Raw genomic sequence first — 18,956 nt, forward strand, 5'->3', positions numbered from 1 at the left:
TACTTTCCTTCAGTTTTTCTTCTCAGTCTCTCTGCACTAAATGGAATTTGAAACATTTCTAGAATATCCATTTTCAATAAGGTAGGGCTTTTCCCTATATAATAAGGGGGGGAAAGCAGATATAAGGCCTACATGCTATCCTGGAAATATAATGTAGTCTGATTATTAAAGCATGTAATTTAAAATCAAGAGACCCACATTCTAGCTTTGATTCTGCAATGGCCTTTTGTTTGCAATGACACAGAACCTCTATTTCTTGCGATCTCACTAGTTAAAATAAACATGCTAATATTTCCACAAAGCACTTTGAGATTTTTATGTGGCACGTGTCTAGTTCTAGTCTGCCTGATTCTTACTAATAAATCATTTAATCTGAGCTTTTTTATCGTGAGAGAATAATTTTAGAAAATACAAATAAAATATCTTTTGAAATCCTGACGGTAACGATCTAAAAAACTGTGTTCTTAAGACTACACAATTCACCAAGTTTATCCCGAATTTGCATAATCTTGGTAAAATTAACCTGAATTTAATGCAAGCATTTATAACTGCAATTGGTTTTCCAGTATGAATCCAGTGATCCAGGCCTGAATTCCATTAGCTGAGTGTTAACAGAATGTTTGTAATTAAGCCAGCTCTGTACTCAGTCTCTCCAAATGAAATCAGGTTTCATGTCAGAACAATATTTTTACACAAACTGTTATCATCTGAAGACAAGCGAAGAATTTCTTACTGTTTCTACTGCAGCCCAACACAAAAGCTGCTAACTGGCACAGAATACAATTTATAACTGATTTGTTATTTGATAAGTTATAGTTGATTAAATATTGGGCAACAAATGCTGTCTTTGGCCTCAAACTTCCTTAAAGTACACCAAATTACATTCATCACTCACCATCTTTTAAAGGACTGTAGCAGTTCACAGGCAATTAAGACTATATGAAAGGCGAATGTATTTGTGCATTAATGAATACAAATTATTTCATGCTTTTGTAATAGAGGAAGACAGTCTGGAAAAGTAGCCAGAAAAAGCATTTCAGAAGGCAACACAGAATGCTGTGCTTCCAAGTAACCCTTATAGTGATTTCTAAAACCAAAGAAGCCACCACAGGCTACAATGAAAATTATTAATTAAATGCTGTGTAAATCCTGTATTTTCAGAACTCAGTAAAGTTCACTTTTTCTTTTTTTTTTTAGAAACACTTTAGCACATTTCCATTTATTTCACTTGTGTTGGCTGATCATTATTAAATATTTTCCTGAGATCAAAAGTAACAAGTTCAATTCCACTTCAAAACTTCAAAACCACTGTCATTCAGTTCCATCCTCTTTGAGCATCTCAAGCGTTGCAGAGATACATGCATCTTGGATAACTGATTTGATAAATCAAATAGTAAGCTTAATTTACCATCTAGAAAAGAGACTTAGGAAAGATTACACTGCAAAGTTTCAGTTGAAACTTCGTTTGATTAAACTTGATGTACTTAGCACAGATTTTTGAGCTGAATCATAAAAGATAATTCCAAGGCTATTATTGTTAAAAAGCCTAGCCTTGAGACCACTCTTAATTCTTTTTAATGCTAACACACTTCTTAGATTAACAAATTAAATAAGACAAACTGTTAAAACATATCCACTAACTTTGGTTTTGACAGGAGTACTTCTGTCATTTTTCCACAAGCCAAAAGATCTGTTAATTGGCCATTGCTTTGAAGGATCTTTTGCCAATGCTACAGCTGTGGGGAACAAGTAGACTTCAATATTCTTTAATGTACTTCAAAGTATTTCAGAGCTTCTATTACTTTATGCTAATTTTTCAGGGCACTTTGAACAGCGTAATATTAGCAACATAATGTTAGTTATTTCCAAAATAAACTATACTTATGTCTTCACTCATTAGAAATATATAATAATAATCAATTCAGGCTTTTTTGTTGCTTATGCAGTGAGTTTTTAGACACCAAGAAAATTCTGATTAAAAAAAAACCCTTAATTTATGAAGCTTATAAGTTTGCAAGCACTCATCAGTAACCAAAAGATAATAAAAACATCACAGTATGGCAACTAACTAGGAACTCCAGATGCTAAGTAGCTATCATAATCATAACCGTATGGGTGTTGGAATGCCTCACTATGGCATAGTGTTATGTTGTACTGAGTGCCTTAATTATGCATTTTCTTTTTATAATATCCCTGTAGTGAAATCTGTTCTTATATTCTTAACTGTATTTTAATATGGGTTTTGCTGCTTTGTTTCCTGTCTCCATTGACGAAAACAATTAATTTTTTCCCAGTTAAAATTCCAAATGAGCTAATAAGCATGTTTTTTTTTTCCTGTTGTAGCGTATCAATTGTTTTGGAAAGTGTGAGAGACAGGATGCATGCAGGCTAAAAGCACGCATGATAGCTTCTTGGAGAAAAGATTGCCTACTCCTCATTTAACTATTTTTTACCCCATTAATGATACGACTGTTGCAAATGAAGTATAGAACACAGTAAAGTGTTTATACTAAGAAAGCACATAAATTTTTCTTTTTCCAATCTGTGTTTAATTAAATATTAAGCTTAATTCATGTGCTGGCTAAAACCTTCTTCAGGCCCTATCTGCACTCCCCAGTTTCACAGGACAGAGAATAGGGACTAAGAAACAGTAATAAGTATTTTCCAAGTTTTCATAAAATCCAACCATCCTCCCAAGTGAAATACAAAAGCAACTACTGGCCAAATTAGATACTCTTACTCCTCTGCATAATGGAAAGTAGTTTCTAATACACATCTTTGGATTTGATAATTTAGTGTTGAAAATGAGCATAACAGTTTCACATATATTTCAGTGCTTTTTCAATTACAGTACTATTTAGCTGATATTAACAACCATTACACCTGCTGCTTTGCAGGGTTACAAAATGTGACTGGTTTATCCTGAAAAAAAGTAGAGCTCATAGTAAAGCTCCCTCTTCATGAGCTGAAGGATAACAGTCTCACAAACACCAGCTGTGACATTAGACACTTGGCAGAGAGAGACAGGCAGCACTTCTAAGTGCCAAGCAGACACTTATCTAAAGCACTAAGGCCAAATTTCAACTTTCCTGACACTTTTGACTGAACTGAGTATGTTGATTTGAACATGGTCTGACTTTTTAGTTGTGGTCTCTGCATTTAGAGTTTATGTGTTTGAAGTCTTTTTAACTTCTGTGAATTAAAAGTGTGGCTTGAAGCATAGGAAATATCTTGTAATAATACAGCATACTCAGTAATGTATAGGCTAAAGTCATGCTAAAGGTATTCGCCTGAGTCCTACTACCAAACTTGGTAATTACATAGAAGTATGTAAGAACATAGACACAAAAAAGTGGGTTAAAAAGCATAATTAAAGCTCTGAAACAGTAGCCGCCTGAGGACATGGCAGGCCAGGTCCTACTAAATGCAGACAAGCAATGCAAGAAGGTGAGGTTGTCTTTTTTTTTTCCTTTTTTCTTTTTTTTTTTTTTTTACAAGAGGAAATAACTCATTAAAAAGATACTTCCCCATAATAATCATTTAAAACCAGACATGAATCAGACACTTTAGTACCTGGACCTTTGAAACTGCAAACCTCTGGTTAGTAGCACTGATTGTCTGTCAGTGTCTTTAATGTCTGAATACTTCATTTCAGCTGCAATTTTTGCAATTTCACTACCAAGCACATCTCTCTTTTGTATCATATACAAAATACAGCTTAAGTTGAAATTACTACTTTTCTTCCTTTGTATGCAATAAAAAATGACAAAAAATTTTAACACATGGATGGTATATTGGAATATTGACTGAAATGCCGATAACATTACAACATTGCCTTGATATGCTTTATAGATAGACCTTACCTATAAATAATACTTGCTTGATGCTGGATTATAGAAATGATAGGTTTTATCCATCATCCCAGAAGCAGAAAAATTTGACACTGAAGTTTTACATTATTTTTTAAATAATTGGCTACTTAGCACTGTACTTGAGATAAAGTGTTCAACTATATTTAGCTTTATTATCATGGGGTACTTTGTAGTAAAACTTAAGGACTTGTTTCAAAAAAGTCTTATGGAGAAAATAAAAAAAAACATAAAAAACTTTTTTGGTTTGGGAGTTCATTCATTTATTTAATGGAGATATTCACTATTCTTGTCTGAGATACTTAATACCCATCTTCACCTATTAAGCCAGACAGATCAAAAATTACAAAAGCTCCACTCTTAATATACATTATTTCAAACCTGCACCACTTTTTCCATTTAAGATTTTCAGTCTCAGTAGAGTTAAACTGCTTGTCTGAAGAAAGTGTGTTATAACTGGTATAGGTATGGAGGGGTTCTAGTGTAAGTTCACAATGAGATTATCACCACTGAAAAGGGTACTATTAGACAGAACTATGCTTAAGATATGACATAAATTCTTCAAGAATGAAGAATTAAAAAAAAAAAAAAGAGAACAAACAGAAACAGATTTTAAAGCAGATCATGAACTACAAAGCAGGAAAGTACGAGGAACCGGAGCTGAGCTGCCTTCAGGGCCTGACTGCCACAGGCTACAGCTTAAAAAAAAAAGCCCCTCTCATTGGAAAATGTTTGTGTAAAAATGCCATTAGAAAGAAAACTTGGAATCCTGAGAGCAAAAGGAGGAAAAAGTAATGCCATATTCAGCTATGACTTGAGTCCTTTGACTTTTATAATGTAAATTGTCAAATCTTACTGAGAATAAGTGAAAGTGTTGTGTGAGCACTGACAACATTTTCAGTATTTTTTTCAACACAGAACATTGCTTCTAAATGAACCGATTTGATCAGTCAAAGGCTATTAGGTACACACACACACTTCTCTTACCTTGCACCACACAGAACCTGCTGCATTAAGCTACAGGGAGAAGTGGAGCTACAGGGAGAAGTGGCATTCTGCTCTTCCACCCCTACACTCATCTGTGCTTAATGAGCTTATATCTAAACTGCTCATACTTGCAAAATTTAGAATTACAGACTCAGATTCAAAAATATAGATCCAAAATTCAGATTACAAATTAAAAGAATACAATATAAAGAAATACAGAACTATTGTGTTAGGGTATTTTCAATTAATGGAAGAGTATACACTACAAGGATTTTTAAGGTAGCAAATAAACTTAAGACCACCAAATACATGGGCTACTTTTACTGCTATGAATGGGATCTTAAACATCTTAATATACATTGAAAATTAGAGATTAACAGACTTTTTGCTACACTTCCTGAGAATCTTCAGGGCAAAAAATAACCAGACTGATTATGTTCATATGAGAATTCTGTATATGACGTTATTAGAACATCTGTACTTACCTGCCCCAAATAAACCTAACAGCTTGTGTAGCATAAATGCAACAAAAATAAAACTTCTCAAACTTCAGGGGCTCAGACTACTTGTTTTCTCAAAGTTAGGTGCTTAAACTTGAGCAAGACCAGTATCAGGAGCAACACTAAACAGTCTATACTGTTTACTGAAAAAAAAGAGCACAGTGGTCAAATATGTCTGCAGCGCCCATGTAACTGGCTTTATAAAATGGATTCATTTACTGTACAGTAACATTTAGACTCAACAGTACAATAAACCACTCTCTGAAGTAGACCTCTGTATATACCACTACTACTACTACTACAATAATAATAATGTAGTATACTGCACTCCTATATTATTGCCACTTGTGAAATTCAAGGAAATCAGAATCATTAAGTTAGTTTGACATCATCAGAAATGGAAGCAATAGTGATTAGAAACCAACACAATAGGAGGACACAGTATCGGCGCTACTGATGCCAAGGTCTACAGATGATAATGCCTGCAGACGTCATAAGAAACCACTGCAAGACTTTTTTGTTCCCACATTTTTTAAACATTAGTGAGTTTAAACATGATTAATTAATGCACAGAGTTTCAGAAGAATGTTTTGGGCTGCCATCACAATCGTAATTACTTCTAAATCTATTATTTTTCTTATACAGTAATAAAATCACTTCCAATATCATAAAATACACAATTAAATACAGCTGAATTATTCTAACAGGGAAAACAGAACTTGGGGTATTTTGTTATTCTTAAGCTCTTGATGTCACTGCCATAATATTACATTAGCACTACTTCTGATGTAGTATATGCAATGCAACATGTTGTCTTCAATCCATTTTACTACTTTGCTGCTGAGTTGAAATATTTGCATGTTAATTAGTCAGAAATACTTCCATGCATTGCATACAGAGAGAATGTTACTAGTGGTTAATTTGCTGAGAAACTGTGGCTACACAGATTTTTAAAATTTCTTGATTGTTTCTCATCCTTTTTGTTTCATCAGCAATATGCTGCAGGGGGGTTGGAACTTGATGATCTTAAGGTCCTTTCCAACCCTAACTATTCTATGATACTATGATTCTATGTTCTTGTGATGAAATATAGCATAGTGAACTAATAGACTAGAGAAGACTGCCAAGCACCAGCTTTGCCTCTGGCCAGAGTATTCTGTACACCTGCAGTCTTGAAAACACTGGAAAGGTTTCCAATTTCATGTTTTGAGAAGAAAAATAAAATGCTCTCAAGGAGCTAGAAGGCCCTGCATTTTGGCCAACTCCACTTACATTTTTGGCTCTATATCCTACAAGTGAAAAGAGGCAACTGGGAAATTTTCTCTCAGTATCCGAGTTCATAATGAATCGGTAACATAGCAGTGTCTTCTGCTGTTACCAAAATCTCCTGAGTTGTTCTAAAAAAGGACTTTAAGCTAATTATGTCATGAAAGATTGCATCACTATACGAATTTCTCTAAAAATAGCTGCCTCGGAATTCTCAAACAGAATCTTGGCCAGGGTGATTATAAATATTATGTAATCACTCAGCCAAGCCCTCATGGTGATTTAGTTTAATACCATATTTCTGAGAGGTTTTTCAAGACTACTACAAAGCTCTGTGGCTCCCAAAATACAGCACTTGGTGTATGAAACAAAAGAATTTCAGTGGTTCTGTTTTGCTGGGAGTGCATTACTATGCTTCCCATTTATTTAAACCACTAAACAATAAATATTTAACTGACAGGTTGCAGATGCTAAATTGTACTTAAAACTCTACAATTAAATACTCTTATTTCTTATGGGAAGGTGTTTTGCAACACAGAGGTCAGTATAATTTGTACTAATTCTACAGATGGATGCACTGTGATACAAATAATTTTCACAGGTTATCAAATCATAATGTGAAAAAAACCTGTAAAAGTAAGCCAGAGCTTGAGATAAAGCCAATGCTTTTCTTCCATCTTAGGAATAACCAGAGTCTTACTTAAACTTACACAATCACAATCCATAAAAAGATTGCTCAAGTCATTCACACAAATAATATTTTGGTCTTTAATATATGTATATCTGCAGTTTCATGTTTAAAATAAATCACACATGTTCTCATTCCCTTGCAAGGGCAGAACATTTAATTTCTTTAAGATGCTTCTTTTTCAGTGTGAAGAACTGTAACAAAGTACTTCAAAATCAATGTTTTGATGATTTACAATCTGCTTGATGTTCCGAAAGGACAGAAAAATTAGAACAGGAAAATCAGAGAAAGACATTCAACTGCATATTTGGTCCTAGGATCATTATTTAAGTCATGAACTATTTAAAAACAGAAAACAAAGATTTGAAATTGAGACTTCTTTAAACTTTTTTTTTTTTAACATATTCTATTTCTGATTTAATTCTATTTTCACTTAGATTACTATTGGGATGTCTTTTATCAGTCTGCAGGCACTGTGGAGCAAGGGAAATCAGAAATCAGTACATTTGTCAATGTGGGAAACACTGACATTTTATTACTACAAAAAAAAAAAGAGACTAATTAAAAAGAAAAGGAAGCACAGGTGTCTCCCGGGGGGGGGGGGGGGGGGGGCATTTGGGAAGTAAATACTTTGCTTCCAAACTGAGTGATAACTGACTTCACTGTTGTAAGACAAGCCACATTAGAAATAAAAGACAGAATAACATCAAATTTATGACATGGATATACTAAGATGAAGGTTTATGCCTAAGCAGACAGAACACTGTATTTGTTTCATCTTTGCCAGAATGGTGCCTGTTTTAGACAACAGCCTGTTACTCCCAGATACTGAAAGCTCTTAGTACTTTCCTTCCTCTCATGCTCATTGACTGTGGGACAATGTTAATATTCTTCTGAAGAAACCTTACGGAAGCTCATGGAGAGTCAAAAAGCTTCCATTTAAAACAAAAAAACACACCAGAATGCTACAGGAGTCTACCAGAGTGATGAGAGAACTTTTTCACAGTGTAAGTCTGTAGTAAGAACAGCAACATTTGCATTTAGCCAACTCAATCTCAGCACAAGTCTGCAATACATTACAGCATAGTGATAGAATCTGTTTTTCTGGCCTTAATCCAATAACAATAAAATTCTATGAGTAACCTCAATACTTTGGGTTACTCTACTGAGTTTAATAGAATTGACCTCCTGAACCTTTAAGACATCTACTGCATACTGTGCCCTATCTCTTTTAATACGAAGCAGGCTTTTGATGCTTAAAATGACCTTAGAGGGCAGGAGCCACCACAGTTCTTATGCAGCATTCTGAGTAGCAATAGATGAATTTGCAAACATTTTGATTTTCCAATGAGGTAGGCACCTGTAAGTGTTACAAAGTATATCCATTAAAACTCCATAACCTTTTCCCTTAGACTGTGACCCTCACTGGCCTCATCAGAGTTAGGTGAAAGAGCAGTAGCTGACACTCTTCCGCTCACAGAAATAGTAAGGAGGAGCGTTCACTTTTTTTTTTGTATGAAAAAAACATTTTGACTCTAGGAAATTTACTTTCATCCACAGGATTTTCCAGAAGAAGACAGTGAGTTCCCTTCTTTATGCTTCAAAGACGATATTCCCGGGCATTTCACGTATACAATCAGAAATCTTGTATTCCGATGAATTCACATACATACCTCTCCTTCCCGCTCTTTACCAAAAAGCAGCCTTTGTAGCTCCCTCAAAAAAAGCTCTTCGTACTTACTTTCTTGTATCAGCAGAGGACTTTCCAAGCTACAGTGATCCTACACCTTAGACACTGAAGTCACTGCTTCAATAGCAATAGCAAATCAGCATGCTAGGCTTGGAGTATAATTTTGCATTATTTCAGGTATTATCCATTTCAATGATCAGTATATAGTAGAGCACGATCTGAAATTACTAGAAATACTGAATTTGAATTTATCAACTATATGACAAAATCTAGGATGCCACTGAAAGAGACAGCAGCAGAAACAGAGGCTCAGAGAGTTTCTGAGAGAGAAAGAAACTCCCCAGTATGCAAACAAAAGGCAAAAGCAAATCAATCAAATGTAAGCTGATGCAGTACAGGGGTTGAAGTTTCATAACAGCCAATTTAGGACAAAGTGATTCACCTGTCTATAAAGATCACAAAATAAAACTTGACTGAAATAATATTTTCTATTTCAAATAGCAAAGCTCTTCATCACTTTAGGCTAATTTCAAGTTATTACTCGTTTACTAAAATGACAAGTCTGATATACAAGATGTTCTTGGGAGACATGGAGGAGATAAGGAGAGCAGATGCAATTAGAAGACCAATTGCAGCATCACAACATAAACTCTGCAGTATAATGAGGAAAATGTGACAAGATTATCCAAATAAATGGTAGGACTTTGTTTCTATATGAGCTTTGACGCTACAACAGTGCATGTAGGTTTCCAGGAAAAGTGAAATTATGTCCAAGCAAATTTCTAACTTCAGTTAGCCCTCTAAAATAATTTAAAATGATTTCCCAATGGCTTGGCTACATGATTTAAGACATAATCCATATTAACTGCTGCTTTACACAGCCTGGGAAATCAGTCTGTTTCTAAAAAGAACAGCAAAATTTGAAGTAGGAATTGTAAAAGGGAGACAGAAAAATAAGGGGAGTAGAACTTTCTTCTGAAACACAGCACAAAACATGTTTACATTTCATGAAGATGATACCTGTAACAGTAGCAATTTTATAATGACACAGAACAGGTACAACACTATTTTTTTGATGTACAGGATACGCATTATTTGATGTCCAAATCAAGAATGAGACTTCCTCCAGGATATATCAGAAGAAATATCTGAATTGCAGCTGCTGAAGGAGAAATGAGCTTGTCTGCAACACATTTACCAGCTGATGTCTCTTTGTGGAACAGGGAAAGCATACACCTACTAATGCTCTGCTAATAAGATTTTCAGCCACAGTGTTTCATATGCAGTCTAGCTTTCCCATCAGTAACAGAAAGACAGAGAACCTTTGTGAGGAGGAGCAAGAAAAGGAGCAACACAACAAGAAACAACTTAGATTCCCTAAGGTCGTCTCTCATCCTTTGCCTTACTGCCTTGGTAAGTTCTCACCCTCCTGTAGCCATGAACATTAGGCTTTGTTTGATTGGACAGGTAGATGCATCAAAAATCCATCTGCTATTACGGATCTACATGAAGGAATATATATCACTGCCCACCCTGTTACTTTGTCTCTCAAAGCAGTAATTCTTCCTGCAGTTGAGAACAGGAGTAGATTTGGAGACCTAATATTTAGCATTATCTAGTAAGTCATCTTCTGATGTTTATAAATATCTCTCCCTTCATGATCACATTAGGCTGGAGAAGTTCAGCTTTCTTTTCTTCTTTCTGTCAGAAGAACTGTGGAAATGGGCAATGGGACAATAAGGCAAACTGAGGAACTGGGTGTATATATCACAGAGTGTGGAATACTTCACTTCTCCCCTGGCCTGGCATAGTCATAGCGAGGAAGAGCAGCACTAACAAGCCTTTGTTTTGGGTGCACACGTTAGAGCTTTGGGGGGCTCACAGTTTTCTTCCCAAAGGGATTAAAGAAGTATGAATGATCTCTACAGCCTCTATTATCAGATAATTCTTAAGTGTAATAAAGCGGTGACCTAGTTAAACCACATTCCTGTTCCTGGTGTCTTTTTGTTTTTTTGGTGGTGTCTGAGATAACAGGGAGATTATTTTGGCGTCAATTTAATCTAGTTAAATAGCTTTACTGAAGATCTTTATTGTTATAAATAATGGAGGTATTTGAAGTATTTGGTTACAGTTCTAACTGAAGTTATCCAAAACAATGCCTCTCCAGCAATTCTCTTCTACTATTCCTTCACTCTGCCTGAAGAAAGTTACGACTTTTCATCAAGAGTCTAAAGGTACAAACAAACAAAACCACCACCAACAAAAAAACAATCTCCCACATCTCTAATTAACAATTAAAAAACATCCAGGACAGGTACCATGGAACATGGCAAAGTGGTGTATTCATTTACTCTTCAGTAACAAAAGATAAAGATGAAAAAAATGAGACAATCTAAAAGAGAAAATAACTGCCTTCTGTTTTCCAAAGCAAGCTAATAGAAAAAGATCCCCAAAATTCTTTGGAACATAGCATCATCTGCTCTGATGTAGCACAGTGAGATGAAGTACTAAAAATCATGAAGTATGTCTGCCTATCTAGCATATAAATTTGGGTGAAATGTCTCCTGGCCAGCTGACATGAATGCATCATGGCTGGAACACAGGTACTTGGTTGGAATGTCTGTACTGAAGTCAACATCACAAGTGGGTAAGTTCATGCTCAGGGGCTGTTTCCTATTTTTACAGACCTGTGGGAAAAAGCTATGATTAGATGCATGAGGTCAGAGCTATTGGGAATTCAGCCTAACAGCAAGGGTTTTCCTTAACTTTCTGTTATTTAATGTATGGAGTTCTGCAGTAAGCAATGCATGATTCAGAATAATCATAGCACTTACTATGCAGTACGTCCAAGCATTATTGAAATGGCATGATCATTTGTAAAGTGGCAGACTGCCTGACAGCAGAGCAGTTACTCTGGCGGGCTTGGGAGATCAGAATGATCTTAACAATGGTATTCTCCTCCTCAAGCAACAATCACAGAATTCAGTAATGTCACACGAAAGAAAACATCAGACACAACATCTTCAGACATGGTCTGATAAAAGCTTTTTCATTTTTTTGACCTATTCTGAAACGGGAAAGGTGCTTAACAACATACATGACACACAGCACAGGTCTTTAGTACCTAGGTTATCTGAACATCCTCTGTCTTCTTGCCTACATTACCTCTTCTGGCTATGACTATTACCTTTTAAAAATCAGGGGGAGTAGCCACTGCACAGTATGCAGAGTTAAGCATTTTATTTAGACAGAGAAAAGAACTATATACTGTGTCTGGTACCTGCGTGTTATGTCTAGTATGGTTATTTTCCTCATTAATACAGCAGAACATAAATTTGCTTATGACAAAATCTATTTCTAGAATTTGTAACTTTTTTTTTTTTTAATCAAAACCTCAAATAACTTAGAGTGCTGAAGACACAGTGATTTTTACTCATTTGAGAGTTTTAGGATAATCATGATTTCCAGATAACCTCTCAGAAAGCCTGAAACCTTCTGAAAACACAATTACTTTACAATAGATAAGCAAATAACTGAAGAGAAGGTTAGAAAAAGTCGACAGAGTGGCTAGATCTTGCTTTATGGCAAAGAGCATGTGCTGTCCTCTGTCTCTTGCAATGAAGATTGGAAGCTGCATGAGGACGGAAAACAGAAAGTGCACTGGCCGCGTATGAGCCAAGCAAACATGCAGCAAAATAATTAACAACCATAAAGAAGCAATAAACACACTGAACACCTCCTACCTTTCATAACTGGTGTCACATGTCAGACCTGGCTTGAAGACTTTCAATATGAGGTTAGAATAAAATAGTAACAATGAAAATAATGCCAATTTTCTATTGCCATGAAAATATGGAAATTAATGTCTCCCCACCTGCTGTTTTAACTGATGTACTAATCTGTCCTTCTCTCGTTTAAGAGCCATTACTTCCTCTTGAGTCTTCTTTTTCTTTGAAGCAGACAGTTCAAGCAAGGCAATGTTTGCATCTTTTTCACTAATTGCAGCAAGCAAAGCTTCCTGTCTGATTAAATAAAACAAAAATCATTATATTCTCATCAAAGCAGAACATATACTGCTACCTCATACAACTTGAGATGTTTAACTGCTAGAGGAACAATCAACGACCTTCTGAACACTTTAAATAGCAAGCACTGTCAAGTCTAATCAAATCATGAAATAAACTGATTAGCTAAAAATGTTATCTTTATAGATTTTTCATTCTGCAACTATTTCATAAAACATTTATCTCCATCTCTTTTACTACAATATGATAGCTAAGAATATTTCTGTGAAATGTCTTGCTTTTAAAAATCTGCTACTTATGTTTTTCAATTCACTTTCCTGAATTCCAGAATATCTTACATAAATATGATGCAAATTATTCAAATCGTACAGATTGAATAATTATAAGAAAAAGCAACACAGATAAAACTTTTTTTTGCCATTTTTTTTTTGCCATTAATTTTGTACTCTAGAGACCTCAGTACGGAAACCTCTAGACATCTCTCTCATGTTTACTTAAATGTTTTCCTATGGATTTACTGTTATTATTCATTGTATCACCACATAACTATAATGCCAGAAGTAAAATATAACATCTACAAAGTAAGTTCCTTGATCTAATTGTTCATGGGAAATCTTTTCCTTTGGAATCTTGAAAATAAAGCAAGCAGAAACTTACAGCACTTTTAGAAGTTAGCAGCACATATCATAAATAGTTTGTGTGGACATAGAACAAAGGTAATTTTTACACTATGCAGTTGGAAGCACAGATTTTGCAGTATCTTATTATTTCTTATACTCTAAATGCTCCCGCTGGCAAGGACATAATCTGTCCCTTATTCTACTCAATAAAAGAAATATATTCATCTTCTGCAATGCATTCAATGACAGACTATGACTTATCAGCCAAGAAAAAAGCATATCATACTTAATAGCTTTTAGAACAGAATATGTTACGGCCTATGCCTTTTTCCAGAACTATGTAAGATCAATCATTAAAAAATAAACATGGATAAATGAGTCATAAATTAACTTTAGGCTCCAGCTGCTAATAAATGTAAGAATACGGCTCATGAACTTCATACAGTCAAGGTGAGCTAGGAGTTTGGAATTCTCATAGTCCTTTGCTTGCCAGCAAAAATGTCAAGAAAGCTATTTCACTTTTTTTTCAAAGTTCCTAATGTATTAATGTAAATATTTATAGGACAATATTTCTGATGGAGTCAAAGAAAAACAACCCATTTATTTTACTCTCAAAGTTATGAGACGTGGATCAATTTTAGATAAACAGTTGCATTTTATTCATACACTTAAATAGCCTCATTTATTATTCTGTCTTCATTCTAATCACAGTTAAATGATGTTTAAAAGAGGATGCCATAAGTCTCCAACAGTCTTAATTTAAATGAAAGCTATTAATTATTTCAAATAACAGGTATTAAGGAAAAAAACATAGCAGAAGGTCACACACCTATAATGCTAATTTGAAATGAGATACAGGTATATTGTTTTCTATACACTTCATAATGCATAAAACTTGCTGCATTTATAAAAGACGCAGTGTTTTTATGTGTTGTGCTCAAATACCATATCAATTCCATAACATTCTCATTAAAATCTTATTTTTTTAATGCAATGATCTGCTACTGTGTTCAACAATCCCTCTCACCTTCCAGAAGGCAGAGAATTTATGCACTGTATAAAATGGAAATATGATGTCATTTGAGCATCTGATTCAAACAGAAAAATGTATTTTCTGCTTTTTCTCCACAGTATCTTTTACATACAAGTCTGTACTTTTTGGTACATGCATCCTAGCCCTAGAAGGAGGAGGCTTTTTTCAGGGGTGATGACATAAGCTTTCTGACAGAAACTGCCAGCAACAGGTATTCTGTGAATTTAAACCGAAAGAAACAGCATATTGCATTATTACATAAAATCTTTTTTTTTTTTTTTCAAATTAAATAAGATTACATTAGCTTCTCTTCAATTATCTGACAGAAGACTGTATTAAAATTACAAATGAAATTCTGACTAACCATCAGAAGTTTTGACAATGTTCTGGTGGTTTGCACCAAGGAACCTTTTCCAATTTTTAGCATGCATCAAGCAATTTTTTTTTTTCTATTTTGAGCATTATTTTAAAAAGATTTCACGATGTTTTTCTGGTTTTCAGGATATGTAGGACAAAGATTAGCCCTGTCTACAATTAACATTAGTGGGATTAAATCTGAATCTTTAACTCATAGTAACTCAGTGCTGTAAAGTAGGTACCTCTACTTTAAGAGCAAAATGTGATTTTATTTATACCATAATGATCAGTCTAAAGATATACTTATTTAATATCTGAAGATAAACATTGACATAACCATCATAAACCCAACACGCTCAGAATGAAAATAGGTTAAAAAAAAATAATCTACATCTCAGGAATTCCAAGGTTTCAACATACATTTACATTAATTCTTCATTTATGCAAGTTAACTCCATCCCAGCGAGACTCAACACAATATGTCTGTTCATCTAGTAGCAAATTTTACAGTAAATACTTGCCATCTACTAGGTTTCTAATGATATATAGTGTATCCAATTACGTGTAACATGCATTGCAGCTGCAAAAAGCCACAAACAGAGTAAAAGTTTTAAATTGAAAACTACATAAAGCTATTCTGAAATTTTACTTATCCTTCAAAGTTTAGAATTTCACTACCTCAAAACTGGCAGTGAAAACACAAACCTGACTAGCGTGGTAGAAGAATCAAAACTACTGAATTATTTGGTATCATTTCCACATCTGACAACAGGATTCACTCACGTCCATCTTTTTCTGCACCGCTAACCAAAATGACCACAGGTTCTTGTGGTCATAACTCTTCAAGTGTGCAACAGTCTAGCCCCACTTTGAAGTAGCAGATGAGACAAAACACTCCATGGGAGAGGACAGCCAATCAACATGCTTTGAAAAACCCTGGATTCTGCAGCCCCAAAACCACAAGATTTTGCAGACCCTAGGATGCTTTTTCTCAGCTGAGGGTGTTGAGGGATTGTGAAAGCCAACCACAAGTTATGAGAATGTTTTTGAAAGGGAAAGTTAACAAAATCTTTTTTATCTATTGTCTTGCGGCTCACAGGGCAACTCCATTCAATACACCACTTATCCTGTCTTAGAGAAATACTGGGGAAAATAAGTAACCAAACGCTTAATTACACAAAATAATGATTCATACCAAACACTTCCAGGAAATAATGCTTCATAGCCATATAAAACAGTTGCTCTCATATGACTCCATAAGTGCTCCACTGAGGCACTCAAAGATTTGAATCAAACCCACAGTGCGTACACAGGTTTGAACTGGACCCCAACATTATTGTCAATGTATTTTTTTATCTCTTATCTTTATAGTAAATGTAAGGGGAGTTGCAAAGCCTTAAACTTACACATGTTGAGAGATCACTGCACAAGAATACATGGATGGGGATTTCTACTGAAGTTCTTCCACAGCAATGTGGAATGATGAATACACCTACATAGATTCACCGCTGAAAGCAAACTCAGACTACCAGTAATCTTGAAGCCACCCGAATGTGAGTCAGCTTTAGTTCAGAAGCTTTAAAGTTTCATTTATATAAGAAACAATGTGTTTTAGCTTGGGAATAATGCCAGTCAACACACTGATGGCTTCCAAACTGGAACTGGCTCTCATACAGCCTCCTCAGCGTGTGGGCAGAGCAAGTCTGCATCTGCCTGCACAGACATACTCCTGGAATATTTCAGCATATTATCTGTGTCTATTATCATGGATAATCTGAACAGTAATAACCTCAAATATATAATCCAGTGGCATTTAACCAGGCACTCAGGTTAACAAGAGTTCAGTAAAGCAGGACTAGGTATTCTACCAAATGATTCTACCACGTGTATTCTACCACATGTTGGTTGCTTACATCCTAACGAATCAACTACTTCAATACAGAGGGAAGACAGAGAGACCCACCAGTTTTTATTGCTACTATTTTGCAGAGTACATGATAAAGAAGTAGGTTATGACAGGGCATCTAAAGAAACCGAACCAGCCTCCTTTACTTTACTATGTATGGCCTACCATACTACCAGATGCGCAATTCCTCCACAGAGTACCTGGGAGATAGAGGTTGAAAAATACCTTGCCCATGCTGGTGAGGAATCGTGAGAGGATACAAGCATATATGAAGCAGCCTGCGGGAATAGACCCGTATCTCATTTATTGCATATCATACGCTCTTTTACCCACATCTGTGAAAGTTGCTGTGCTACCCCATCAGCATACTTCAAGATTCCTACAGAAGAACCAAATCAGAAGCGATTTATTTTAGCTACCCAGTGACCCCACTAAAAAATTAATATCACATTTTTTGCAGCAAACTTGAAATGAGATTATCTAACCACTAGAAACAAGGCTGAGATGCCATCAAAACAGCTGACTATAATTACTTCCTCACAAATATGAAGTAAACTCCATTCAAAAATGTAAACAGGTGTCAAGGTCTTTGTCTACATCTCTCAGGTGAGTAATACAGTTCTGCTTTGCTGCTAGAAACTCATCATGCATTTCTCTGAAAGAACTTTTGAAAATCAAGACCTGAACTGGCACCAAGAACAACATACAGTCTGATCTACTCTCCAGCTAACATGCTTAAGAGTGTAAGCATAATTTATAATACTTAATTATCTACCGTGTCAGGAAAAAAAACGACTATCCAAATACAGTTCTATAGAGATGTTCTCCCTATTTTCAGCCAAAATGTCTCCTTATTGTTTAATAAATTATGGTAATAAAATACATTTTAAAATAATTTATTAGAGCACTGAATTAAATTACATTCTTTAACAGTAATATTTATAAAGAGTAAACCTTTTTGCTATTAGTAGTTTTCTCTCTTTTTTTTAGCAAACTAATCTGTTATACAAACAACAGTGTAGTACTTTTAACACCAAGGAAAATCACTCTGTGTATGGTAAAATTAGGTAATCTCTGAGATTAAAAGATGCATGTTACATATAATCTGCGTTTGAGCAGTCTGCATTTGATCCATATTAGTGATTATTCTGCACATTTTCCTTTGATATATATAAAGTAATTCCTAGTATTCTCAACCTATATATCCTCCACTATAATATGGTTGCTCATTATAAGGAGAGGTAGAATTTCTCCTTGGAAAAACAAAATTTATGAAAGGAACTTCTCCTCCCCTAGCAAAGCCTGACTGCATTCCACTATACAGCAATTTACTACCTCAAGCTAGTCTTCTTTAATATTAAGACAGTAACTAGAAAGGCCTCTTGATGAGCAAGCACGCTTACAGTTGCGAGGTCGGGTATTAAGGTAGTAATGATTCCAGTGAGAAGTACTAGGAAAATTGCATTAATTATACTTGCCTTAGTATACTTAATGTCACTTCATGCTAAAATACAAAAGAAAAAATGAAAGGAACATTCCCTTCCTAGTTGCCAGGAATTTATTTATGCAAGTAATATTCCACCCAAAAATATTTAGGATTGCACTCTGGTTTTTGTTTTCATTAACTACATTGGTTGATGGACTAGAAAATCTGCTTATTGCAATTCACAGAGACTTGAGACTGGAGTATCTTCAAATACCACGAAGACAGGAATAAAAATCTTTTGACAAATCAAACGTGCCACCTAGAAAACTAAGGAGGAACTCCGTATTAATGATCTGTTGTGAATAAGGCAAACATTACACTGTGAAGTATAAACAGAAATAGACTGCAATACAGAGGTGATTCTTTTGATCTACATGACTTCAGGAAGACCTTAGTTGAAATATTACATCCACTCTGGATATGATTCTCCATGAAAAATGTGGAGACTGTTCAGTGGAGAGCCAAAAAAAACAGTCAGAGAAATGACTGACAAGAAAACATTGGAAAAGACTACAATTAATAGTCTATG

General features: G+C 35.0%; 1 protein-coding gene across 5 annotated transcripts in view; it reads right to left on the reverse strand.

Annotated features, from left to right (window-relative positions):
• The window catches only part of ERC2 (ELKS/RAB6-interacting/CAST family member 2), a 501,303-nt gene that overhangs the window by 140,203 nt on the left and 342,144 nt on the right, over positions 1–18,956 (reverse strand). For all 5 annotated transcript variants that reach the window (XR_009743832.1, XR_009743831.1, XR_009743829.1 and 2 more), the window contains one exon: positions 12,875–13,022. Coding sequence is in view for 1 of the 5 variants with exons in the window: in XM_061455881.1 (XP_061311865.1) it covers positions 12,875–13,022 (148 nt within the window). In the remaining 4 variants the exon portion in view is untranslated. The remainder of the gene's footprint in view (positions 1–12,874; positions 13,023–18,956) is intronic.

This window comes from Pezoporus flaviventris, unplaced genomic scaffold, assembly GCF_033815535.1.
Source record: "Pezoporus flaviventris isolate CSIRO_AGI_PZ_B2104156 unplaced genomic scaffold, CSIRO_AGI_Pfla_v1 ptg000021l, whole genome shotgun sequence".
Lineage (NCBI taxonomy): Eukaryota > Metazoa > Chordata > Aves > Psittaciformes > Psittacidae > Pezoporus > Pezoporus flaviventris.